The 27,656-nt window shown below is 40.8% G+C and overlaps 1 protein-coding gene across 1 annotated transcript; it reads left to right on the top strand.

The window, feature by feature from the left end:
* Positions 1-10,671: 10,671 nt before the first annotated feature.
* LOC145788805 (uncharacterized) lies at positions 10,672-13,174 on the top strand. Its single transcript, XM_082897726.1, has 6 exons — positions 10,672-10,919; positions 11,256-11,344; positions 11,560-11,625; positions 12,024-12,266; positions 12,870-12,941; positions 13,024-13,174. Exons 1-6 carry the CDS (start codon positions 10,888-10,890, stop codon positions 13,140-13,142), a joined length of 621 nt encoding a protein of 206 aa, XP_082753852.1. The 5' UTR covers positions 10,672-10,887; the 3' UTR covers positions 13,143-13,174.
* The last annotated feature ends 14,482 nt before the right edge of the window (positions 13,175-27,656 follow it).

Genomic DNA, 27,656 nt, shown 5'->3' with positions numbered 1-27,656 from the left:
GTTCAAAAATCCACTTTTTCACAATGTTGTTTTATAAAAACAAATAACCAAGTTAAAAATCATAAGGAAGTGTAGAGAAATCTCTACCTTAAGCTTAGAAGAGTGGAAGAGAAAAACTTGGAAAAGCTCAACGTTGGTGAAACCACAAACCTCTTAGATCACAATGAAGCTCTTGACACGATCTACAATTTATCTCAAAGGATCAAGGTGAAAAGATACCTCTAGATGAGTAAATCTAAAGATCTAAATGGAAAAAGTAGAGTTTAGAGAGAGAGAGAGAGAGAGCCTACGGTGTAGAGAGGAAAGAGAAGGAAATAATGAGAGGACAATGTTTTAGAGCTTATTTATAGTGGCTAGGTACTAATAGAATAATAGCCTCAAGGTCAACAAAAAGAATAAGTCAAAACCCCTAAAAAAGTAAAGTCAAACACTGTCCTAAAAATCTGGAAAATACACACAGGGGTTGACCCTCAAGAAGAAAAGCTAAGACACTAATGTTTGCAGTAGACAAGGATCGACTCTAGGAACCCATAGTGTCGACCCTATTTTTTAGAAGTGATTTTCAAGATTAGCTGCAAAACCAGTGTCGTCACCACTAAGACTGGTGTCAACCCCAAATTCTGAATCCAAACAAGAAAAAAGAAACAAAAAATAGGTACGGACATGGTTTCCTGGATTCAAAAGCAATAAATGCGTCGGGTCTAAACCAGAATCGCTATAATCTCCTCCCCATAAGGAATTTTGTCCCCGAAATTTTAGATCCACAATAACACCAATTACAACAATGATAATAATTTGAACTCACAACCATGACCCATCCACTGGTCACCCATTCTCATCACAATTACAAACTAGTTCTCAGTATTGAATATACAATTTGCATTTCCAAAACATATACAATGTTTATATTAATTCAACATAACAAGGTCTTCAATACAAGTTCAAAAATTACTAAATAAGGCTAGATAGTTCTCGTAGACTTCCGCCTCGCGTTCCCGAGTCACCTCCTCAACCCCATGATGTCTCCATAACACTTTTACCAAGGGAATTGTCTTGCCACGCAAGACTTGGCCTGGTTTATCTAAAACCCTAACCGACCTCTCCTCATATGAGGCATCCTTATCTACCTCTAACTTGGTCCAATCCAACATGTGTGATGGATCTGGCTCATATTTTTGGAGCATACAAATGTGAAATACCTCATAAACCCTGAAACGTTGTGGTGGTAAGGACAAATGATAAGCTACCTCTCCAATACGTTCTAAGATCTCAAAAGGCCTAATAAATCTAGGAGACAACTTTCCACTCTTCCCAAACTTCATCAAACCCTGTCTCGGTGATATTTTTAGGAATACATGATCTCCTACGGTCGGCGTAGCTCTTCTGGTGACTTTGAGCCGTAACCAACCTCTTACGAATAACCGTAACCTTCTCCGTCGCTTCCTGGACTAACTCAGGACCTAACATAGGTGCATTACCCACCTTGGCCCAACACATTGGAGATCTACACGGTTGGCCATACAAGGCCTCAAATAGGCCATACAAGGCCTCAAACAGTGACATACCAATTAACGCCTGAAAACTGTTATTATAGACAAACTCCATGAAAGGTTATTACCTCTCCCATGATCCCTTAAAATCAATGAAACAACCCCAAATCATATCCTCTAAGATTTGAAAGGTATGCTCTGACTGCCTACCAGTCTGAGGATGATAGGCGATACTAAAAGTTAACTTAGTACCTAAGGCATTTTGTAGGCTTTGCTACAATCGGGCCATAAAACGAGGATCTCTATCCGAAACGATAGTCACAAGGACCCCATGAAGGCGAAGTATGTCCTTAACATAAAGGTCAGCAAGATAATCTACCGAGTCACTTGTATGCATAGGTATGAAGTGTGCATACTTAGTTAACCAGTCGACTATCACCCATACAACATCATTGTCCTGTTGAGTCCTTGGAAGACCCACAACAAAATCCATTGTGACATGCTCCTACTTCCACTCGACTATAGGCAAGGGTTGCAACAAACCCACTGGCCTCTAATGTTTGGCCTTTATTTGTTGACAGGTAAGGCACCTAGATACAAACAGTGCTATATTTTTCTTCATCCCTTCTACCAAAATTGGCTACTAAGGTCGTGATACATCTTTGTGCCTTCTAGATGTATCACAAGATGTGAATGATAAAATTCTTAGAGTACCTCTTCTTAACAAGACTTCGGTACGAAAAGACAGTCAATGTATCTAACACTTGAGTCAGAATACATGTTTAAGCCCTTCTCTACATTCCCACTAGATATCTTCTCCCAGAGGGTTTTTACCTCACGGTCACCCTGTTGTGCTTCTATAACCCGGTTCACAATTATAGGTTGTGCAACTACAGTAAACAAAACAGTCGACTCAACGGACTCGTCAAGATGAAAGTCAAACTCACCAATGGCACCCAATATCTCCTATTCTCGAATGACAATGCTAGCTATACTCCTAAAGGATTTTTTACTTAAGGCATTGGCCACTACATTGGCTATCCCCGGATGATAATGCAACTTGAAATCGTAGTCCTCCATAAACTCCATCCACTTCCTTTGCTTCACATTCAGGTCTTTTTGTGAAAATAGATACTTCAAACTCTTGTGATTGGAGAATACCTCAAGACTTTTATCATACAAATAATGCCTTCAAATTTTCAAGGCAAATATCACCGTTGTTAGCTCTAGGCCATGAGTATGATAGTTTCTTTCGTGTGTTTTCAACTAGCGTGGGCCATAAGCTACTACCTTCCCCTCTTGTATTAAAACACAATCCAAACCTTCCTGTGACGCACCACAATACACAGAATAACCCAAACCCCTCTCCGGAATAATCAACACCAGAACAGTGATAAGTCTAACCTTAGCTCTTGGAACGACTTCTCATAAGTCTTATTCTACACAAACTTGATTCCCTTCCTCATCAATCTAACCAAAGGTGAGGCTAATTTAGAAAAATCCTTCCCAAAACGGCAGTAATACCCTGCTAACCCCAAGAAACTACGAATCTCAAAGGTGTTCTTAGGTTGTTCCCAATCTTGCTGTACTTCTATCTTAGAAGAGTCTACAATTACCCCTTTCCCCAAATACCACATGTCCTAAGAACTTCACTTCTTTCAACTAGAATTCACACTTCTCAAACTTAGCATACAACTTGTGGACTCTAAGTAACTCAAGCACAACTCGCAAGTGTTCCTTGTGTTTCTCCTCAGAGGGTGAGTAAATCAAGATGTTGTCAACAAAGATGACTACAAAACGGTCTAGGAACTCATGAAAGATCCGATTCATCAAACCCATAAACAAGGTTGGTGCGTTAGTTAACCTAAAAGGCATCACTAAGAACTCATAATGGCCATACCGCAAACGAAATTCCATTTTCTAGATATCTTCCTTATTCACTCTCAACTGGTGATAAACCGATCTCAAGTCTATCTTAGAGAAATAACAAGACCCCTTCAACTGATCAAACAAATCACATATATGAGGTAGTGGGTACTTGTTCTTAACAGTTACCTGGTTCAATTTTTGTAATTAATACAAAGTCGCAGTGTGCCATCCTTCTTCTTAGCAAAGAGAGCCGATGCTCCCCAAGGCGATGTACTAGGGCAGTAAAGCCCTTATCTAACAATTGCTAGAGTTGAATCTTCAACTCTTTTAATCGGCGGGTACAAACCTACAAGGTGACATAAAAATTGGTGTCGTGCCAGGTACTAAGTTGATAGAGAACTCAATCTTACAATGAGGTGGTAAATTAGTGAGATCCTCAGGAAAAACGTTCGGGTATTCACAAACTACCCTTGGTAGCTCAACTAGAACCGCATCACTCTCAACACCAGAGAATGTAGCAAGTAGGAGACTACGCTCACCCCGACCACGCGGATCATACACTAGAAATAAGGCTCTATCAACTTTGTCTCCCAATAAATAAAAACAGTCACCACTCGAGATGCATCCAGTAACCCTCTATCGGTAACAATCTATAATAGCCTGATAGGATGACAACCAATCCATACCCAATATAACATCGAAACTTGACATATCAATCAATACAGATGAAAAAGAAGTCGGCGATCGATGATCTCTATCTCACAACCCCAATACCCTTGATGCAACACAACCTCACCACCAACAGGTAACTCTACCCTGAGTGGAGATGCTAACTATGCCACTTCTGACCCCAATGCTGATGCAAATGCAGACGACATAAAAGAATGGGATGCACCCGTATCAATCAACACATTGGCAATAGAGTTACACAACAAGAAGTTACCTCTTACTACCGAAGACACTGGCACTAAGTCTAGTGTGGTAACAGCATGCACACGCGCTGTAAGTCTCTACTTTACTTGCCCACTCCTTGAAGCATAAGTCTGAAATACTAACTAAGCCGAAGAGACTCCTTGATTGGTCTTTAAGGCCTGTGCTGATGGTGTAAGTTGATGGCTCTGTTCTGCCTCTGACCAGACGCAATAAATATGCCATCTGACTGAGGGCAAAATCTCCTTACATGCCCCGACTACCCACACTGAATGGGGCGTCGATGGTGCAGACTGTTGCCCTCCTCCCTTCTGCGGGCAAACTATCGACTTGTGACCCAGCTGGCCACACTTGAAACAAGTGATCCCTCCCTGACCACCTCTCCCTGACCTAGAACTTAGTGTAGGAAAGGTGGACCTAGATTGTGCCCCTGGGACTGTTGTGGGTTGGAACCCCTCTACCTTTCGCTATCCCCGAGTCTCTTCCTAAACCTCTTGACTTCTCCTGGAACCCCTTATACGCTCCTCCTCTATCTAAACCATGGTCTTAAGATGAGTCGCCGCCTTCATAAGCCGTCCGTAGTCCTTAATCATTGACCCGGTCACTTTGAACAAGATCCCTATCCTCAACCTCTCCTCAAACTTGATACAACAGCGTTCCCCATTGCCACGAGTTTCAGTGTAAATCTTGAGAGGCTAGTAAAAGTTACCTCAAACTCGCCTACTAATAAGCTAAGCTGCTTGAGCTTCAGAAAATGGTCCCTCACCTTCTCCCTAGCAGTGAGAGGTAAAACTTGTCTTGGAAGGCGTTAACAAATGCTTCGCAAGTCACCCCTATATGCCCACGCGCATACTTCGACCACTAACCCGCATCTCTATTTAGCTGGAAGGATGCCAAAGTCACTCTCAACCCATCTTCGTCCTCGATGCTATGCATCTCGAACGTCTTTATCATCTGCTTGAGCCATTCATCCGCTTTCGAAAGCTCTTTCGGATCACCCAAAAACTTATCTGGATTAGACCGGAAGAACTCCCTCTTCAAAAAGATGATCCTGTCTCAGCAACATAGGCCTAGACTTGATTCTCATCCTTGAGAATGTCCATGGATTCTCGTAAGGCTCCAATCATTTCAAGGGCCAAAACGCCCATAGCCTGACGATCTACTGGTTTGGCCATATTGGCTTGATCAACTCATTCCTCCTATGCTTGAATCTTATCCGGTAACTGTATTTCCTGCTGTCTCGGCCTGCCACGCCTACTACCACTACGTCCACGTTCACGTCCTGACATCTTAATGAAGGTAATTAAGAAATTAGCACATTTACAAATGTGCCGAAGCTAATTCACTAGCGTCCTAATCCGATGGACAACAATTAATTCACTCCACATAAGCACATAGTCACATAAACACATATGAACTTCCTTTCTAGATAATGATTATCCCGTGACACTGCCAGAGTTCCAATTAAAAATAGCAGTGATCAAGTGCTCTTATAACAGAACTTCTAGAAACCCGCAGACGCAATCAATATCTTAGAAATTAAATTCCATACCTACTCAGTCACATAAGGATGTTATCACGTAGCATACCATATATACAATTATCTCTATCATGCGAGATAAACCTATTGTGGTAAGAACTACTTCCCACATACCCAAAGTATTCAAACTTGGTACGCTCTGATACCAAGTTGTAACACTCCGAAAGAATTACAAAAAACCATCCACAATATTCATTAAATAACAACACATGAATAAGTAATTATCTTCTATTAGTCCCAATTAATTGCACAAAAGAGTAACATATGCAGATATACATTCACAAGCGTAACCCTAAATCTATAGCATATGTTACATAATAGAGAGATAGAATGAACATTAAACAAATAAGAAATGCCCTAAAGGCTTACAGTTTTCCAAGATAGTGCTTAGTTACAACAAAATAGATTTAAATGCAATACAGTTAAAGCCCTAGGCTTGTACAAATACATACAACAAAACAAACAAAATGAAGCTCTTGCTCCTAAGTCCTCCTATGCTATTACCTTAGTGGAGGCATATCATCAGCACCTGAAAATGGTTTTCCCACATGGTGAACCAAAGCTCAGTAAAAATAATCCAACACAGTATATGAACCTTAACAAAGTTATAGGGAGGATGCATACACAATACTCATGCCAAAACATTTTATATCTCTTTCAAAACCATGCAATGCCAGGTTTATATCAAAATTCATAAAATATTTCATTTTCAATAGAAAATAGGACCATGAATACAACTTTGTGAATCTCTAGGTACGTGTCTGCAAGTAGACTATACAAGTGCTACCAATTTATCATTTTTATCGGTATTAACCGAAAGGCTCGACACCTATCTGCGTGAGTTTCTGGTCTTTCACCAAGGACACACAGGCCAACTTTACATTGTAACCACACCCCCTACCCAGATTCACTAAGTATTCACCATTTTTCTCAAAACAATATACATTTTCAAATATGTTAATCATGCAACAATGTTCAATGCAATGGATGAGAAAATAGTTTCAATTTTTCTAATTCTCATGAAATTTTTACAACAATCATAGCTATCCTCCACCAATAACCCAAAACAAATATATCTAAACAAATAATTAAATTCCTTATAGATAACTATCTCAAATTTCAAGATGTAAGTGGTAATACATACCCAACTCCACCATCCTCATCAACATTAATCCAATTTCACAATTTCAATATCAACCCCATTTATCAATACAAAATCAACATTTGAGATTCTAAGGCAAAAATCCTCTTTTCTTTGTAAACCATTTCTCAAGGTAAAAACCCATCATTTCATCATGTTACAACAAAAAATATCTATCCACCACCATTTTCAATAAACCATTTGAAAATCTCTCTTTTTGATATCAAGCCAAAACCTAGGTTGTTCAAAAATCCACTTTTCACAATGTTGTTTTATAAAAACAAATAATCAAGTTAGAAATCATAAGGAATGCGGAGAAATCCCTACCTTAAGCTTGGAAGAGAAGAACTTGGAAAAGCTTAATGTTGGTGAAACCACAAATCTCTTGGATCGCAAGGAAGCTCTTGACACGATCTACAATCTATCTCAAAGGATTAAGGTGAAAAGATAGTTCTAGGTGACTAGATCTAAGAATCTAAGTGGGAAAAGTAGAGTTTAGAGAGAGAAGAGGAACCAACGGTGTAGAGAGAAAAATAGAAGGAAATAATGAGAGGAAAGTGTTTTAGAGCCTATTTATAGTGGCTAGGTACTAATAGAATAATAGTCCCAAGGTCAACAAAAGGAATAATTCAAAACCCCCATCAGCCCAAAAATCTACAAAATACACACAAGGGTCGGCCCTCAAGACAGTGGTGTCAACCCTCAAGAAAAAAAGCTAAGCTAATGTTTGCAGCAGACAAGGGTCGACCGTAGGAACATATGGTGTCGACCCTATTTTTTAGTAGACAATCCATAACAAAACAGCAAGAGAAGGGTCGACCCTGAGAACCCATAGTGTCGACCCTATTTTTTAGAAGCGATTTTCAGGATTAGTAGCAAGACAAGTGTCGATACCACTAGGATTGGTGTTGATCCCAGATTCTGAATCCAAACAAGAAAAAAGGAATTAACAATAGCTACGGACATGGTTTCCCGAATTCAAAAGCAATAAACAGGTTGGGTCCAAACCAGAATCGCTATATTCTCTCTCTAACTCTCACTTTCTCTCTTTCTCTCTCTCTCTGTATATATATATATATATATATATGGTTATATGCACGAACAGACTCACGAAATGCGAAATATTTTGAGAGTGGGTTTGCTTTATGTTTTTTTGAACATTTTTTTTATAATGTTTTTTGGTAATAAAATGTAGAAACATATATTTAACTATTGGATTTTTATTTTTAAAAAAATTTGGTATTTCTTGGATATGTTAAATTTAGCTCCAAATATATTTGTAATTATTATTATTATTATTATTGTTATTATTATTATTATTTTTGTTCTTGTGTTAAACATATGCAGATCTTGATAAAAACTCTTACTGGAAGCAACTTAGTACTATTATTGATCTATTTAATTGTCTCAAACGATAATGATGTTGTTGTATGGTTATATATTCGGATATATATATATATATATATATATATATATTTTCCAGAGTTGTCGTTCATGATAATGATGATGAAATAGATTGGAACAAGAAGATGAAGAGAAGATAAGATGAATTTGTGGTGTGATAATCTGTTCTGTTTTTGTTGTTGTTGATGATGATAAACAAATTGCAAATGGATAAATAAATAATAAAAAAATATGTTTAAAATAGCTAAGATATGTTCAGATTTGTTCAAATTGCTCAAAATGGCTCATATATGAATCTCAAGCATATGGCATTTGATACAGATAAATTTTGAACAAATATAATCAAAATTTCAACAGATAGAATTTAGGAGGAAAAAAAATAGCTAATAAAATTGGGGTATATAGATTTAAACAAATAAATGAAAAAATTGAACAAATAATAAAATTTGGATAGATATTTGAGTAGATAAGGCTAAAATATTGAACAGATAGTTAAAACAATTTGAATAGATAGATATAAAATTTGAACAAATAGAAAATAATTTGAACAGATAGTAAAAAAAAGTCAACAGATAAATTAAAGGGTAAAATTAGAAATAAAATGTCTTTTAAAACAAATAAAAGGACTTCTTGCTAAACTATTTTACAAAGCGTAGATCTTTCACCAATAAAAAATATCTACTAGATCTAATACCTTGTACCCTACGTAACTTGGACTTTTCAACAATTTTCTTGATTATATTTTAGTCAGCAATGGGCATCGGGTTGGACTGGGCTTTCAGAATATCAGAAGAACGGGAAGTTATTAGTTGCTCTAGTGCATTGTCATGTAGTGCACCATATATATATATATATATATAGTGATAAATAGAGAGAGTGAGATTTATAATTTTATGTTGGATAATTTGGGAATATGCAAGAGTATGAAAGTTTATGATTAATTTAGGGTATGGCCACGCGGCTACTAAGACCAACTAATTATTTTTCCAAAAGAACTATCATCAATAATAAACCCTCCAATTGACTATAATTACCATGTGGTGTGGTGATTACTATTGCCTATGTTTGGGAAGTTGGGTTTGAAAATTTTTTGGCTAAAATAGTCACAAAAAATAAAGTAGGCTTTTTAGCTCAATAAGACAAAATATCACATCTAATCCATAATTATTGCATTCTTTCTCTCACAAAAAAGTTAAAAAAGTTAAAAAAGCTAAAAGTCCTTCCCAAACTAGATATCAAAATAAATTATTTATATAATATGAGAGAGATGAATGAGGAAATAGATAAGAATTCATGAACTCATGCACACTTGAGTGGTTTTTGTAGTTTTTAAGTGAGAAAATTAAAAAGTAAGTTTTATGTTGTACTATTTGTGTAATATCGTACAAGCCTGAGCTTTCCTTCCATCTAAAATCTGAACTAAAGAATGTTATCGGTTGAGATATTTTAACAAAAATATAAGTAATAATGGTTTAATTGCTTTATCATTTTGTTGTTACAAAGGCTATAGTAAGTTGATAGGTTACAAAACTAATATTGTATTCATAATTATTATTATATTCAATATGAGGTTTTTATGACTATATAATTAAGTGTATCTATGAGTGTTAATATACTACAAGAAAACACATTTTTGGCAACCATTTTTGGCTACCAAAACAAATTTAGTCGCCAAAAGTGTGGGAATTGGCTACCAAAATTAATTTTAGTCGGCAAAAGTCAGCTTTTTAGCTACTAATTTTTTTTAGTAGGGGAATGTTGATTATTGGCGACTAAAATAAATTTAGTAGCTAAAAATATTACAATTGGCCACTAAAAAAATTTTTAGTAGCTAAACATATCACAATTGGCGACTAAAAGAAATTTTAGTAGCCATAGGGGCACCTTTAGCTACTAAATTGTTTGGTAGCCGAATGAAAATAAAAAAAAAATTTAATTTTGATCTTTGGCGACCAAAATTTTGGTCGCCAAAAATATATTTTCAGCGACAAAATAACTTTTAGTCGCTGTAGACCTACTTTTGGCTACTAAATTGTTTGTTAGCCGAATGAAAATAAAAAAAAATATTTTTGATCTTTGGCAACCAAAATTTTGGTCGCCAAAAATATATTTTCAGTGACAAAATTCCTTTTAGTCGTTGTAGACCCATTTTTGGCTACTAAATCGTTTGGTTGCCGAATGAAAATAAAAAATTTAATTTTTAATCTTTGGTGACCAAATCATATTTTAGTCGCCAAAGATGACCTATATATATATATTTTGTACCAAACCAAACCCTAAAATAATCAGCACCTCTCCCCCCCTCTCTCTCTCTATTTTCAGCGTTGCTCCTCTCCCCTCCCTCTCTCACTGCCGCTCTTCCTTGCCTTCGCCAAAAATCGGAGCACCCCCTCCTCCTCCGCCATCGCCATCGTCATCGTGAGTACCGCCGCTCTTTTCACGCCGCCTCCTGCTCCGCCGATCTTCATAGATCCACCGCCACCGCCACGAGATCCAGAGGCTTCATCACTGAGATGAACTCTGCTCCATTGATGCTCCGTCTCGCGTATGCTTCTCTCTCCCTCTCTCTCTCTCTCTATATATATATATATATCTATATATATATATATGTATATCTATCTCATTTATCTCATTTATCTTATGTGGTGTTTTGGGTTTATGAAATTGAAGCTTTGAATGTTTGCGTTGTCTTTGAACTCTGTTTTTGGTGATATTCAATAATAAATTTGAGATTTTCTTTTCTTTTCCCCCTACATTTTCTTGAATGCCAAATGGGCTGTTGTTGTTGTTGTTGTTGTTGCTGTTGTTGTTGTTGTTATTATTATTATTATTATTATTATTATATGGCTTTTTTGGTTTCTGATGTTGTCCTCAAGTTCAGGGATTTAAAGAATGCAAAGGAGGACTTGGGCAAGAATTGTGTTGCACTTTATGAGGCTTCAAGTGGTGATGGGTCGTTAAATGATGATGGTTTGTTTTCTCTTTCCCATTTATTTGTTTATTTATTTATGAAAATGACAGATACTTGGTATTCTACCTCTGATAATGATTTATATATAGTTCAAAGGCTCCTCAAGTTAAATTGAGATTTATCCTAACAATTTTGGTTGACTGCATGATGCTTTTTCTTGCCAATGAGGCTTCAAGTTTTCTAACAAGTAATGGGTATTGGTTCTTTTCTGAAGGGCATTGTGGAAAATCATCAACATTGCCCGACTCTGCTTTGCCTCACAAAGAATGTCCAGATGATGGTACATTTCTGTTCCTTTAATAGTTTTCATTTTCAATGCTTTTCTTGGCAATGATTGATTATTGGTGGCTATTTTTAGTGAAGGGTATCATCAGAAATCATCAAAATTCATTAATCCTTTCTTACCGTTGCATTTACTAGTTTGCATTGTACATCACCAAACCATTTTAATCTATAATCTGTCAACTTTACTTCAATTGGTGTTACTCCTAACATTTCATTTCATGATTGTATTCATCTCTAATTTTTTCTTGCTCCACAGATCCAACTAAGTATCCTTATCTCAACTACCATAATCTTTACTAACCATACAACATTCCAATTCTAATATCTAATTGTTATTTCCCATACATTACATTGTTGATGATTTTGACCCAAACAATGTTTTAAAAACTGCAGATTGGGAAGCTATTGCAGATCGTGCTCCAGAGGAACTACTTTCTCCACAGTGCTTGCCCGAAGTCTCGAAACTATCACTGCAAGATGCCAAAACTCAAACTCCTAAGCGGCGTGGAAGGGGAATGTTCGCATACACTACTCATGGCATGTATAGTGATCAGCAGTCTCATGGGTCTATTGTTGGTAATTTAGAAAATGAAGCTATGTGCGATAGTTCAGAAGGAGATACACAGATAAGAAATGGTATGCATCAATGTGAAATGCATTTGAAGGCAGATACACAGATAAGAAATGGTATATATGCTTGATGTTCTTAGTGGAAGTCTTCAACTCACTCTCATGGCACAGAGTGAGTTGTATGAGGTATTCAAGTTGGACTTTCAAGGAATCTCAAGGCACTAAATTATGGAAGGCATTAGACATTTCATAGGATAATATTGTATAATGCTCCTCTTTCACGTCATATTTATCTGGATGGAGCTGATGTGATTAGTCAGATGTCCTTCAGTAACAATTAAATCCCTGTGTTGCTTCTATTTGTTCGTTATTGGCTTTCATGATGGTGTTGGACTAGGAAACATAGATACAGATACGACACGATAAGTATAAAATGATGTAGTGATAAGGGAGGCCTTTTAGGGGCCCTGATCTTTTTCCTTTTACCCTAGTTCACCTCTTCCCAACATATATACATATATACACACATTCATTATCTAACTAAAATAAGGAGCCTCCCAATGTAGAGATTGGGATAAATTAGGGGCTCATAGTGTTATTGATAGAAGTACAGCAGGTTGGATCAGTCATAGTCTGCAAAATGTGTTCATTAATTTCTTCCCACTTTAGATGCTATGAGAGAGGAATTGCGGCAGGAATGGAAGGGTGATGGAAGGCAGCTGGGGGAAGGGATATGGATGGGTAATAATGGCTTTTAATTGTATTTCTAACTGCAAAACTGTTGTTGGAAAGTTACTTGATTATCTCCTTTATTACTTTACAGATTTTCTACTTCATTGGATTTGCATTTCTTTCTCTCAAAGCGAGGCTTCAGGAGTTGATGGGCGAAGAACAGGTGCCTTTCTTTCTTTCTTTCTTTCTGTCTATCGGTATAGTACATAAATATTTATATAAGTCCAGTACATTTGTTGGGGAACAAGTCCTTTAATTCAGCAAATTTAAGTTCCGTTAATTGGATTAGGTACAGACCTATTGGCTCTGTTTCATTAGCAGAATTAATAACAAGGGAATTGATAATCCATAAAATTAGTGTATGATTAGTTATCCAACTAGATTAGTGGAATAAATAATTTCCTCTTGTCCATGTTTATTTTGCAACGATAAATATAAAAATATGTAATTCCAAATTATAACCACACATTGGAATGTGAATCCTATAGATTACTAATCTCAATCCTATGCCATAATCCCTCAATCAAACAGACCCATTATGTATAAAGTGACCTTCTTAAGATTAATTGAGCAAATTTTAATAGTTGAATCAGTAACCTATTTGAAAGAAAAAGACCAACAAAAGTAGATTTGGATATATTATGAAGAATTGATCTCACCTAAAACCTAAGTTATATAATTCAATGCAACCAATGAAAAATAGTTACATATGAGAACAAAAGTACTGAAATTAGCATAAAATAAATACAGTTTCATAGAGATCACATAACAAAAATTTGAAGCAAACCACAATTAAAACAAGGCAACCATACCTTAAGATTGGGAACTTGATCAGCTTCACCTTCCGATAACAACACAACTTTTATATATCTTATATATATATGGAGGGAGAGAGAAAGAGAGAGAGAGAGAGAAAGAGAGGCTCACCCTTTTTCCCTACCCTCCCAGAACTAGAAATAAGGGTTGCGAATGTGCAATTGAGGTAATATAGATGGATTGGTTGCCACATTATCGGTCCTTAATTTGTGATTTGTACTTCTTACATTGGATTGAATTTACTAACAGGCACAAGACTAGGTACCATATTGGACAACTGGTGAAAGAGGCATCAATTAAGCTTAAGCAACCTACTGAAACAAATCAGCATATTGAAGTCAGTGTGAGTTCACATGTGATTGGCATTCTCAATTAGCCATTTTTATGCTACACATAGTTACCATCCTACTTTTTTTGCTTCCTCTATTTACACTCGTGTAGACGTCCCCGAATGCCCTGGGAGGAACGAGCTCCCGTTCTGTTCATTTTGGGGTCACTACAGCTCAGGACTCTCAAATTTGTCACGGTTCTAAATCTGAACCAAAGAGTCCAAATCCGGCAAATCGTTTTGAGAAAACAGATTTTGAAAGAAGTGCCAAACATGGACTGCTTTGCCAGATACAGAGTCGCCACCTAAATGTTTTTAAATGGGAAATTTAGGAAACCCTGACTCGGTGCCAAAGGCCACGTGTCCGTCATCACCAAAGTTGCCTCGGCTCGGGAACTTGGGTACGATTGGGGAAGGTCACTTCGTGAGCACCCCCGCTCGCCCGATCAAAGATCGGCCTCTACTAACCATGATATCTATTTTTGAAAACTTTGTATGTCCTTATTCCGGTTATTAGCCTAGGTTACTATGTGATGCACATAGCATACAAGTATAGACTGGATCGCCCGAATTGGAACAAAATATTTCATGCTTGTTTATTTGAAAGATGGTTTGCTACTCGTAAGTAGGCTTTAAAATGCAGATTTTGCCACCCGCAGGTGGGCTTAGGAAAGATGGTTTTGCCACTATCTAGTGGGCTTAAAACTCACAGTCAATGATTTGTTCCAATCCAAATAACCCAACCTTCACCCACAGGCATTCAGGCAGATATATCACATAAGCAAATAGCCTCATGGCAAGCATGCTATTCATGGCAGTCACTCACACGCATGCAAGGATGCTAAAGCATAGAACTTACCGAGTACTCCAAGCCAAAATAGAAACTACATTAGAAATCATGCATGATCCTAAGTATACAAAAATGCCTAATGCAACACATGCAAAAATGCAACTATAGCAGGCTCGGCTATTCTAAACATGGCATATGGAATGCTACAGCTAACACGCATTCAACTTTGAAATTGAAATACAATGCAGTTAGTATGATGCGCCGAGCCCGGTGCATGCAAAACAGATGAATGAATGGAAACATGCTATCATACTGTATGCTAATTGAAACATGCCCTAATCTAACCATCGTAAGCTGGTAAATAAAAGGGAGAAAGACGTGGGGTTGGAAGACATACAACACACACACGCACACTTATTACAGTTGTGCCCTCGCTCGGAGGGTCCGAATAAATATACAGTCCCGAAGGAAAGAATATTACAGTCCAAATATTACAGTCCAAATATTATACAATTCCTAATTTATTAACAAATCAACTGAGAAAATAAATAAAACTGGCATGCAAACCAGGGACTGCCTTGCTTCTGATGGATGATGCATGTCCGGGTTGTCTTGCGCGGAAATCCACCAGGATGCCCCAATTAGCCTTTGTTTAGCAGTTATTCTTGAAAAGCGTGCCAAGCTCTGAAAAGTTGCTGATTCTTCATTTGCTGCAACAGAGAGCAGGAAAGGGGCATAGCAATGTATTTTCACAGATATATGCATGCCTCGATCCTCGTGCCACCAATCACGCATACCGAGGCATGATGGCCGAGGAGTCGAACTGCACAATTCAATATAGAATGAATGCACATGGAAACACAACAAGAACCTAACTCCATCATGGGTAATCCGGAGTGTCGGTGACTGGGGAACTGAGACACATTCCGTCACTCGGAGTACGAAATGCACCTCGTTTCCCGTGCCCGGGCTAACTCCTATTCCGAACACGATGCAATATGCATGACATGCATGAATGCAACTAAGATACAGCCTAGCATGCGCAATGTTATGAAAATGAGATGCTTCGAAATGCGTGCACACGGGCACGCAAACCGGGAAAACGACAGAATGCGATCTAAGATACAACCTAGTATGCACCATGCTGTGAAAATGAGACGCCTCGAAATGCGTGTACACGGGCACGCAAACCGAGAAAATGACAGAATGCGATCTAAAATACAACCTAGTATGCACTATGCTGTAAAAATGAGATGCCTCGAAATGCGTGCACACGGGCACGCAAACCGAGAAAATGACAGAATGCGATCTAAGATACAACCTAGTATGCACTATGCTGTAAAAATGAGATGCCTCGAAATGCGTGCACACCGGCAGGCAAACCGAGAAAATGACAGAATGCGATCTAAGATACAACCTAGTATGCACTATGCTGTAAAAATGAGATGCCTCGAAATGTGTGCACACGGGCACGCAAACTGAGAAAATGACAGAATGCGATCTAAGATACAACCAAGTATGCACTATGCTATGAAAATGAGATGTCTCGAAATGCGTGCACACGGGCATGCAAACCGAGAAAATGGCATATGCAATGCAAATGACATGAAAATATGATATGGGCTTATACCAACATGAGAGAGCCTCAGCCACACTCACATAGGATGCCGATGGATGAAAATGAAGTGCCTCGAAATGCGTGCACACGGGCACGCAAACCGAGGCAATGGCATACGCAATGCAATGGCATGGAAATGGCATATAGAATGCAACATGGACTTACACTAACATGAGAGAGCCTCAGCCACACTCACATAAGAGGCCGGTGGATGAAAATGAAGTGCCTCAAAATGCGTGCACACGGGCACGCAAACCGAGGCAGTGGCATACGCAATGCAACATGGCTAAAATGATATGCAAACATGCTAATGGATTTTCAGCAATGAAATGTGGGGAAAACAGCCCCGAAATGAGGCGAAAACACACCCGATGCATGGAATCTCTACCGAAATGCAAATTAGGCGCAAAGAATGAACTACAGCTATACAAAGCATGCATAATTGGTACATGGAATGAAAATAAAGAAGCAAGGCAGCCCCAAAATTAGCATTTTTACAGTACAAATCATGGCCAAACAGCAAGCAAAGATAGGGCAACAATGGCATGCAAAAATGGCCCTAAACATGAGATTATGAAGCAACTCACAGCTGCTGACTCCAAATGGGTTAGGGCCCTTCAACAAAATTGAAGAGGGGCAAAAAATAAGCCACTTTACAGAACTATAAAACCCTCAAAAACAAACATAGATATGGCTAAGCTCTCATGCAAGAAAATGAGCCAAAAGGTGGCCAAAGAGGCAAGTGGTATATGCAAAGCCCAAACTGAAAAATTCCCTTCTACAACATTGAAGAGGGACCAAAAATAAGCATATTTACAGAACTTTAAAATGGCCAAAACAGTATACAAACATGCTAGAAATGCAATGCAAAATGAGGCTCAAAAGAGGCTATAACACAAAGTATACAAAATATTCATCAAAAAGCCAAAGAGCCTTAATGAAACATGAAGAATGGGCCAAAATAAGACTATTTTTAGTAAAGAAAAACGCCCAAAAATGTAAGCATAATGGGCTGCCAAGACATGCAAGAAAAGGGGACCAAGGAGGGATATTGAAGCAAGTGCAAGAAGGAGGGCTCAAACAGTGTTGAGCGCTTCTTCAATGTTGAAGAGGGGCTCAAAATAAGCCTAATATCAGTTCATGAGAAACTCCAAAATGGATCACACATAGGCTAGAAAAAGCATGCAAAATATTGACATACAAAGAGGGTATTGAAACAAGTGCAAGAAGGAGGGCTCAAACAGAGTTGAGCCCTTAATGAGACATGAAAATGAGCTCAAAAAAATGACTTTTTCAGTTTTGGTCGGAGCTCAAATGTTCAAGAAAGAGAGGCTAAGAAATGTTGCAAAAATGAGCTCAAAAAGAGGGAAATGGACTCACCCTTGAAGATCAATACTTTTGTTGCTTCTTGGACCAACTTTGATGACTCTAAGCTGCTGGAATTCCTCCCCTTGCTGCTGAAATGGAGTGGTGGTGGTAGAGCTTGGTGGTGTAGAAGAAAACAAGGTGTAGGACTTGGAGTTTTCAAGGAAAATGAGAGAGATGGGGGGAGAATTATGTATCTATGCTTGAAGACCAAATTTTCTAACCCCTATATCTAATGCCACCAGCTGGTTATATGGACAAAAGAGAGGGAGCAAAGGGAGGCAAAAGGTGGGGGAAATGTAGGCAAGCTTTCCCCCACAAAATATCCCCCGGATACAGATCTTTTCTGGGGGAAAAAGCTATACAGCTGTAAAGTGCAAAGTGTGAGGAACATGGCCGGCCCATTTTTGGACTTGAAAGTGGCCGGCCGGCCACCTCCCCTAGCCGGCCGGCTAGGGGTCAAAAGGGTCAAGAATAATTAGTGGCCGGCCACCACAAAAAGGTGGCCTCCCAGGTCTCCTCATCACAACCCTGTGGTTCGAATTTGGAAACTCTAAAACAGAAGAGAGAACAAGCCATTTTGAGGAGGGGTTCAAAAGGTTCAAATGTAATTAATGGCCGGCCATAAAATTTTAGGGTCCTCCCATGTGTGTACATCACAAATATGTGGTTTGTGGTTGAAGAAAGTGGCTCCAAGGTGTTCAACATTGGCTCGGAAGGAGGGGTTCAAAAGGGTCAAGCAACATTAGTGGCCGGCCACCAACTTTTAGGGTCCTCCCATGTGTGTACATCACAAATATGTGGTTTGTGGTTGAAGAAAGTGGCCCCAAGGTGTTCAACATTGGCTCGGAAGCGCGAAAAACGGGCGTCGGAGGGCGAAAATGGAATATAACTGGTTGCCGAGATAATTGCTGGCCTCCCACCCTCCAGTGACCTTCCTGGTGATAAAACAGAGGCACCTGCCAAAAATGAACGAAAACCGATGCAAAACGAATGCTCGGGGGCCGAAACACGCAGTTCGGGGTCCCGAAAATGGGCTGTTAAGCACCGAAAGTGGCATTCGGCCACGAAGTGGGTTTCTCAGACCCCAGTGTCCCTCAAAAGGGAGTAGAAAGGAAGTATGCCAAAAATCAGAGCAAATGGAGATGGTTAGGCGGTCCCGAACAGAGGCACACGGCCAACGGTCCCGAAAAAACGGAAACCGGGCTCCGAAATGGGCAAAATGGCCTACGACCATAAAACGTAGCCCACAGCCACTGAGAGATGGTCCACGGGACCTCTCCCTCCCCTCAGGAAAAGAAACAGAGAAAACTGAGCCTGGTTCGCAAACCGAGGCAGGGCACAGAAGAGGGTTCGGAAATCCGGAGGCAGGGCTCATGGCCGCGACTCTGAGATTTCTGAACGAGCACGATATGCAACGTCACCGAGCGCTCAATCGGTGATGTCTGAGTCTTAAGGTCGATCAAAAATGGGGTGTCTACAGTTGCCCCTCTTTGACAGAACTCGGAAGTCACAAGTGACGGGAGTGAATGTCAAAGCCCAGAGACGACCCATTTTTGACAAGGCCGAAGACTTAGACAAACGTACAAGATAAACAGAGATGTGCCCGCAGGCATGCCCGCAGGCAAAGGGGGCAAAATGCAAAATGATATGCAAGGAGATTCTGAAGATTGGACTTATACGCTACGCGAAGCCGGTTTTAATAATTGGACTTATACGCTACGCGAAGCCGGTTATCACTCATGATCATGCAAAGAGAGCTGTAATGAAGCAATTATGCGAAATAAATGCAACATTTTAAGCGAATGCTAGGCAAGCAAGTAAACTCGAGCCAAACTACACCTCGTGCAGAAAGGACGTAAGAAAATTATGGAATTCTCACTGCGAATACAGTGTGCATGTGTGATAGATACACAGAGCGAACATGTGATTGATACACAAAAAGGTGAACACAAAGTGTGATAGATGCACTAAGTGAACAAGTATGATAGATACACAAAGCGAGAGTGTGTGATTGATACACAAAAAGGTGAGCACAAAGTGTGATAGATGCACTAAGTGAGCAAACGAGTGTGTGATAGATACACTATTTGAGCAAAGTGTAATTGATATACAAAGGGTGAAGTGAGCAAAGTGTGATGGATACACACTAAAGGTGAACACAAAGTGTGATAGATGCACTTAGTGAACAAAGTATGATTGATATACTGAAAGTGAACACAAAGTGTGATAGATGCGCTATGTGAGCAGAGTATGATTGATATGCTGAAAATTAACATAAAGTGTGATAGATGCACAATGTGAGCAAAGTATGATTGATATACTGAAAGTGAACACAAAGTGTGATAGATGCACTATGTGAACAGAGTATGATTGATATACTAAATGAACGAAGTGTGATTGATACACTAAGGGTGAATAAGGTGTGATTGATACACTAAAGAAATGAAGTGAAGTGTGAAGTGTGATTGATACACTAAATGAATGATCTTAAACAGAAATTCTTTGAATGAACCGTACATACAATATCGTGTATGAATGAGAAAGAAACTTGATAGGTACAATGCAATACAATACATGATGCTTAAGAAAAGCAATAAATAGACAAAACAGCGTTTTAGAAAGCACCTCATGAGGTGAGTGGCGGTGAACCGCTCTGCTCCGATAGGGATCTTCCCCTGTGCTCTTCGAACACTTACCTTCAACTTTCAGTACAAAGGCTCTGAAATACTGACAAGGGTTCTTCATGTAGAACACTTTGGACGTTGCCTTTCTTCTTGATCATATTCATAACTTTCCCCATTCTCCAACGGGGTGACAGACTAGGTTGGTTCAGTATCCAGAATTGAGGTGCATACACGCTATCTCAACCTATGGGGCTTCCATACAGATTTCAAGCCGAGGACACGCCTCTGGGTATTTAAACTAGACTTTAGTCTCGGAAATCCCGAACCTTTGCGTTCTAGGCATCAGCCATTCGAACTCTAGTTTCCACCGTCGCAGTTGGTCTCCTAGGAACTCATTGCGAACACAACCAAGATGCCTCTAGCAGGGAATGGTACTCAGGGAGAGCACTTTTGATCGCCATTTTGGCTTGAAGCAGACTTGATCTTGAGCTTGAGGTAGGGGCACACTCATACTTCGGAGCTTTGGCAAGACTTGAAGAGGTACACACGGAATGTAGTCTTGGAACTTACTGAAGTTGAAACAAACTCAGATGCTCGACATTTCCTCTTTTTCTTTTGCTTTGTAGTCCGGAACCCATATTGCTTCAAATAGATCCTGATTTTACTGTTTTCACATGACTTGGGTTGAATCCTGCGATTTTATGAAAGAACAAACTCTGTTTTGCACAGATGTGGAGAACGGCACGGCACTCGGAGTGCAAAACGATTTTATTTTTGAATTGATAAATGAGCTTTTGACCGGGTATCGAGCCTACGACTGAACACAGCAAGACAACTCAACAAGGAAATAAAAGGCACGCAACTTAGACACATCGAGTAACACTCGAAACGACTCAAAACAAGAACCGAGATAAAACAAAAAGACACGACACTCAGACGTGCACAGGGAGCCTGTTTCACCGGGTAGTGTTTCCCACCCTTTCTCATCTGTGGTTCTTACATCACTCGGCCCTCAAGCTCTGTTTTTCTGAAAAAGCCCTCTTCTCACTTTTCCTCTCATCGCACGTCTCTCTATTCTTCATTCTCTCATTTTTCATCCCTCCCCTGGGTGGTTGATGGATGAATAGGAAGTTGCGGGCTCACACCCAACATAATCAGCTCGCGGCTATTTCCTTTGGTGACATCTGTCGATGCGCCGGATGAGGGAATGGAGCATCTCGATCCATTCCAATTCGTGCTTCGCACTCGGCTCGATACCTCGCTGCTTGGAGGATGAGAGAGCTTTCTGCCCTTTGTTGTGCCCTTTTCTGGCGAATACGGTGCCTTTCTTGGCAAGTATGTTGACAATGGGAAAGACAGGAAGCCTGACTCAACTGTGCCCCTAGTTCATCATTTTGACCATTTTTTGTTTTAGTTTTCTCCTAAAAATTTTTGACCAAAATGAGAGTTAGATTAGTATGCTTGTTCAATTTTCTGATTTAAAATCATGCAAGTTAGGCTGTGAGCACTGAGAGTTTTCCTTTTTTGGGTCCGAGAAATGGTCCAGTTTTGAAAATGGAATACTTTTTGAGAAGGTTAGTCAACCTCAGTAAAAATTCTCGAAAACTATTTTTGCAAACGACCACTGCTCAACGAGCACGGAACCTACTCTCGAGATGCACAACCTCGGATTCGAAGGAAGATTGCCCCTTGCTTGAGGGGAACTGCATGGCAACGGAAAGTTGCCCCTTGTTTGAACGGCACCGCGGCGCATTGAATGGCAACGGAAAGTTGCCCCTTGTTTGAATAGCACCGCGGCGCATTTGAATGGCAACGGAAAGTTGCCCCTTGTTTGAACGGCACCACGGCGCATTTAAATGGCAACGGAAAGTTGCCCCTTGTTTGAATGGCACCGCGGCGCATTTAATGGAGTCCTCAGAGCGACGAACACAACCCGACTCTCGGATATAGAGAAGGCAAAGATGACCAAGACCATCGCATGGACACGATCGAATTGTTTTACGGCTGGACTTCAAAATGAAGTTGCCTACGTATCCCAAAGATGGGAATCAAGCCTTACGTAGTTCGGGGTTAAGGTACACTCGGGTATTAACCTCTCCTTTTTAGGCTCTAACTTTTGCCAAGGCGCCCGTTGCGGGTTTTCGACCTTGCGAGCTTTGTTCTTCTTTCTTTCTTTTTTTCAATTCTTTTCTTCTTCTTTTTTTTTTTTGCATTTTTTCTTTCTTTTTTTTCTTTTCTTTTGCATTTTTTTTTTTGCTTTTTTTTTGTATTTTTCTCTTGCTCTAACTTTTGCCTGGGTCGCCCTTTCGGGTTTTCGGCCCAGCGAGCCTCTCAAAGGGTAAAAGTATAACAAGTCCATGTCAAATGGTTTTAGCGATCCTGAAGTCATCTGAATCCAGGAGAATGGCTGCTGTTTTGCTTTGTAAGCTTCTTCTGATGAGATCTGATCTTCTTGACCTGACTTTGGTGGCCTCTTGTTCGAGGGCTGCTTCAAATCTGGCCACACAGGCCTCACATCGTAGTTGACCGTTGAGCCTTCTGAATTCAAGTTCAAGGTTTGGAAGCGAAGGGGTTGAGTCTCGAGGCTGAGAGCGATCCTAGGCTGCACAATCTCAAGAGCGATTCCACACAGGTCTTCGCAGGACCGCGCAAAACATTTTGTTTTTGAAAATTTTTAAGAAAGCGACAAATCGCTCGTGCTGAAGATAGTGTGAAACCAGTCTGGATCAAGCCAGGGTCCTTCTCAGTACTCACGCTAACAAGCATGATTCCATCATTAAGGGCTTAGCATGTCTCTCTTTCTGTCAAATGATCAAAGTTTTGTAAATCCCGAGGAATTCCTTCCTCTTCGTTTTCACTGCAGTGTTCAAAAAGTTTTGGAAAACTTAGGTCGATGCAATGATTCTGGGGCACAGGAGAGTAGGTGGAATGCACTGCCATTTCATTCAGATTTCGTCACAACTAGCATACGGCAGAAGTGCAAAAATTACTGCTGTTTCATTCAAATCTTTTGGTGTTACTGGCTCCTTGGCAGAAACAGACTCAAAACAAAACGAAAAAGACAGACACAAAACAAAATGGTGATGCCCGAGGTAACACCCCCCGGAATCACCCGACTCCTATACAATAGGACTGACTCGATACAACAAGATAGACCCAAAACAAAAAGAGACAGACTCAAAATAAAACAACAAGACTGACCCAATACCCAAGTCAGAAACTGGCATTCGCAAATGCTCAAAACAGTGCCTGCCATACGCCACGTCAGGAGTAAACTGAGCGCCGCCCGCAGGTGGTTCATCCCTGATCAGATCACATTATCCCCCCACAAATTCACCGATCGAGTGCCGATAGACTTTGCTGGACTGGCGCGGGGATAACCCTGTTGTCAAACAGATCTTGTACATCATGGCGCAGACGAAAGCAACTGTTGGTGTCATGACCGGTTTGTTGATGGTAGGCGCAGTATTTAGTCTGATCATGCTTTGCAGGGATAGGATCAGGTAAAGGCCGTTGTTCCAATGGCTTCAGATGTCCTTTTCGGATTAAGGCCTCTAAAGCTTTTGACAAAGGCATATAAAGCGGGGTGAAAACCCTCTTGACTCGGGGTGGATATTTGGTTCCTTGTGAGCTACTTCCGGACGCACCGGTGAATGGGGTAGCTGTTTTTGATACGGTGGTAGTAACCATGCCCACATCAGAAGATCTTGCAGCTGCATCACCACTGGTGGTTGCATTCGAACTGCGGGAAAACGCCCTCCTGGGCTGCTCCTTCTCCTGGTCAAAGAGGCCCTGCTTCATAGCATCCTCGATCTGCACTCCCATCTCATGCAAATCTGAAAAGGTAGGGAAGGGGATCACGATCATTTTCTGCATTAGCTTGGGCTGGAGATTGCGCACAATCATCTGAATTTGATCTTTGTCCGTGGGCCTCAAAGTCATCATTGACGCCTTTGCCCTCCATCGGATTACAAAGTCCGAGAAAGTTTCCTTGGGTTCTTGCCTTGTCGTTTCGAGATCACGAGTTGTAATCTCGATCTGAGTGTTGTACGAATATTGCGCGACAAAGGCCTCAGCCATTTCATCCCAATTATTCTTCACTTCATCCTCTAACTTTGCGTACCAGTGGGCGGCCACACCCGACAGGGTTCGGCCGAATAGTGAAAGCTTCTGTGGTCGCGTTAGGCCCATTGGCCGCAAGATGTCTGAGAACAGTCGGAGATGGACCATGGGGTCCCCGGATCCGTCAAAGAGGTCAATTTGAGGCATTTTGAACCTATCGGGCAATGTTACGACCACATCGGTGTACCCGTCCTCAATGTCCGGGATAGCCTTGACCCCCTGGGATTTCTTGAACAACTTTTCAAGCTTGCTCAACTTCAACACCGTGGGGTCGACCTCGAACTCGGAGGGAGAGTCTGGTAGATTGGTAGGTGTTTTGGATAGTTGAGGTAAAATTGGGGGCGGAGCCGGCCCGCTTGGAATGTCCGCATCATCCTGGACGTTTGGCGTCTCCCCAGGTGCTGGAGCTCCTGCTGGGGGAGGAACTTGTTGTGAAGCGGACGCACCGCTTTGCTGTTGCAGCTTGACGATGAGCTCGGCCTGCTGGGCCATGATCGCAGGCTGCTGTTTGGAAAATTCCTCCTGACGGGCAGCATCCTGCTGCATGAGTTTCATGCTTTCTTGCATCTGGCGCATCATGGCCTCCATCCCTGACGTGTTCTGCTGTTCCATCTGACTGATTCATATCTATCCCTGCAGTAGGAACTGGGACCTCAGCCTGACTGTTCACTGGTGGGGTGGATAAGGGCCACTGAACTGGTAACTGCTGAACCGGTGATTTGTGCCCGACTAGCCCTTTTTACCTTGCCTCTGGCGAAGGAACACTGATTGCCCTTGAACTGAATCTCTGACCTAGCAAAGTCTATCAGCACAAGTTCGATGAACCTCGGGGGATATCGGAGCCTTCTGAAGCTATGGTTCCCAGACTACCCTAGCAAAAGAGAAAACAGACAGCATCTTAGCCTGATTCCATCTGAACAGATACGAGCATAGTTGAATAAGTGTGCCCTCTACTGAATTCTGCCCCAAAATTCGGCCTCAAAATCTGAGTCTGATACCCACAGGTAAAGCTGACTCCCAAATACTGATTGATGCCCGCAGGCCTGATGCCCAAACTTGTAAACTGATACATGCATTCTTGTAGAGACGCACTCTAAAAGCACATAGCAGACAAGTGAGAGCCAAAACACCCCTATGTTGGGGTAGGGTTTCCCTGTCCTATTTTGTCAGGAGCTAGGGTTTCACTACGCACGCAGCGGTTTCAAACAACCTATAATCGGGTAAGCAACCTGTCCTAGTTTGGAATGGTCACTATGGATCCGAATATGCACTAGGTCGAATGGTCAAAGAGGGTGCCCCGATAAAATCGGGGTTCGTGTTCCCATACTGGCAGAGCCCACAACCGGTCAGCCTTATGGTCATGCCTTGACAAGACAAGCCTCCGGCAAACCGTTCAGGAATAGCAGATGGCAAACACGGTGTCCTAGGCGCACCAATGCAAATGCAATGCAAAGAAACACACAAGTGTAGTCAAAAACAGATATCATGAGTTCGAGTCAAGTTCTCTAAGTCCCCAGCAGAGTCGCCAGAAACTGTAGACGTCCCCGAACGCCCCGGGAGGAACGAGCTCCCGTTCTGTTCATTTTGGGGTCACTACAGCTCAGGACTCTCAAATTTGTCACGGTTCTAAATCTGAACCAAAGAGTCCAAATCCGGCAAATCGTTTTGAGAAAACAGATTTTGAAAGAAGTGCCAAACATGGACTGCTTTGCCAGATACAGAGTCGCCACCTAAATGTTTTTAAATGGGAAATTTAGGAAACCCTGACTCGGTGCCAAAGGCCACGTGTCCATCATCACCAAAGTTGCCTCGGCTCGGGAACTTGGGTACGATTGGGGAAGGTCACTTCGTGAGCACCCCCGCTCGCCCGATCAAAGATCGGCTTCTACTAACCATGATATCTATTTTTGAAAACTTTGTATGTCCTTATTCCGGTTATTAGCCTAGGTTACTATGTGATGCACATAGCATACAAGTATAGACTGGATCGCCCGAATTGGAACAAAACATTTCATGCTTGTTTATTTGAAAGATGGTTTGCTACTCGCAAGTAGGCTTTAAAATGCAGATTTTGCCACCCGCAGGTGGGCTTAGGAAAGATGGTTTTGCCACTATCTAGTGGGCTTAAAACTCACAGTCAATGATTTGTTCCAATCCAAATAACCCAACCTTCACCCACAGGCATTCAGGCAGATATATCACATAAGCAAATAGCCTCATGGCAAGCATGCTATTCATGGCAGTCACTCACACGCATGCAAGGATGCTAAAGCATAGAACTTACCGAGTACTCCAAGCCAAAATAGAAACTACATTAGAAATCATGCATGATCCTAAGTATACAAAAATGCCTAATGCAACACATGCAAAAATGCAACTATAGTAGGCTCGGCTATTCTAAACATGGCATATGGAATGCTACAGCTAACACGTATTCAACTTTGAAATTGAAATACAATGCAGTTAGTATGATGCGCCGAGCCCGGTGCATGCAAAACAGATGAATGAATGCAAACATGCTATCATACTGTATGCTAATTGAAACATGCCCTAATCTAACCATCGTAAGCTGGTAAATAAAAGGGAGAAAGACGTGGGGTTGGAAGACATACAACACACACACGCACACTTATTACAGTTGTGCCCTCGCTCGGAGGGTCCGAATAAATATACAGTCCCGAATGAAAGAATATTACAGTCCAAATATTATACAATTCCTAATTAATTAACAAATCAACTAAGAAAATAAATAAAACTGGCATGCAAGCCAGGGACTGCCTTGCTTCTGATGGATGATGCATGTCCGGGTTGTCTTGCGCGAAAATCCACCGGGATGCCCCAATTAGCCTCTGTTTAGCAGTTATTCTTGAAAAGCGTGCCAAGCTCTGAAAAGTTGCTTATTCTTCATTTGCTGCAACAGAGAGCAGGAAAGGGGCATAGCAATGTATTTTCACATATATATGCATGCCTCGATCCTCGTGCCACCAATCACGCATACCGAGGCATGATGGCCGAGGAGTCGAACTGCACAATTCAATATAGAATGAATGCACATGGA

The sequence above is a fragment of the Camellia sinensis genome, chromosome 12 (genome assembly GCF_055761805.1).
Source record: "Camellia sinensis isolate YWXY chromosome 12, ASM5576180v1, whole genome shotgun sequence".
Classification (NCBI taxonomy): domain Eukaryota; kingdom Viridiplantae; phylum Streptophyta; class Magnoliopsida; order Ericales; family Theaceae; genus Camellia; species Camellia sinensis.
This window is presented reverse-complemented; position numbering and strand designations above follow the sequence as displayed.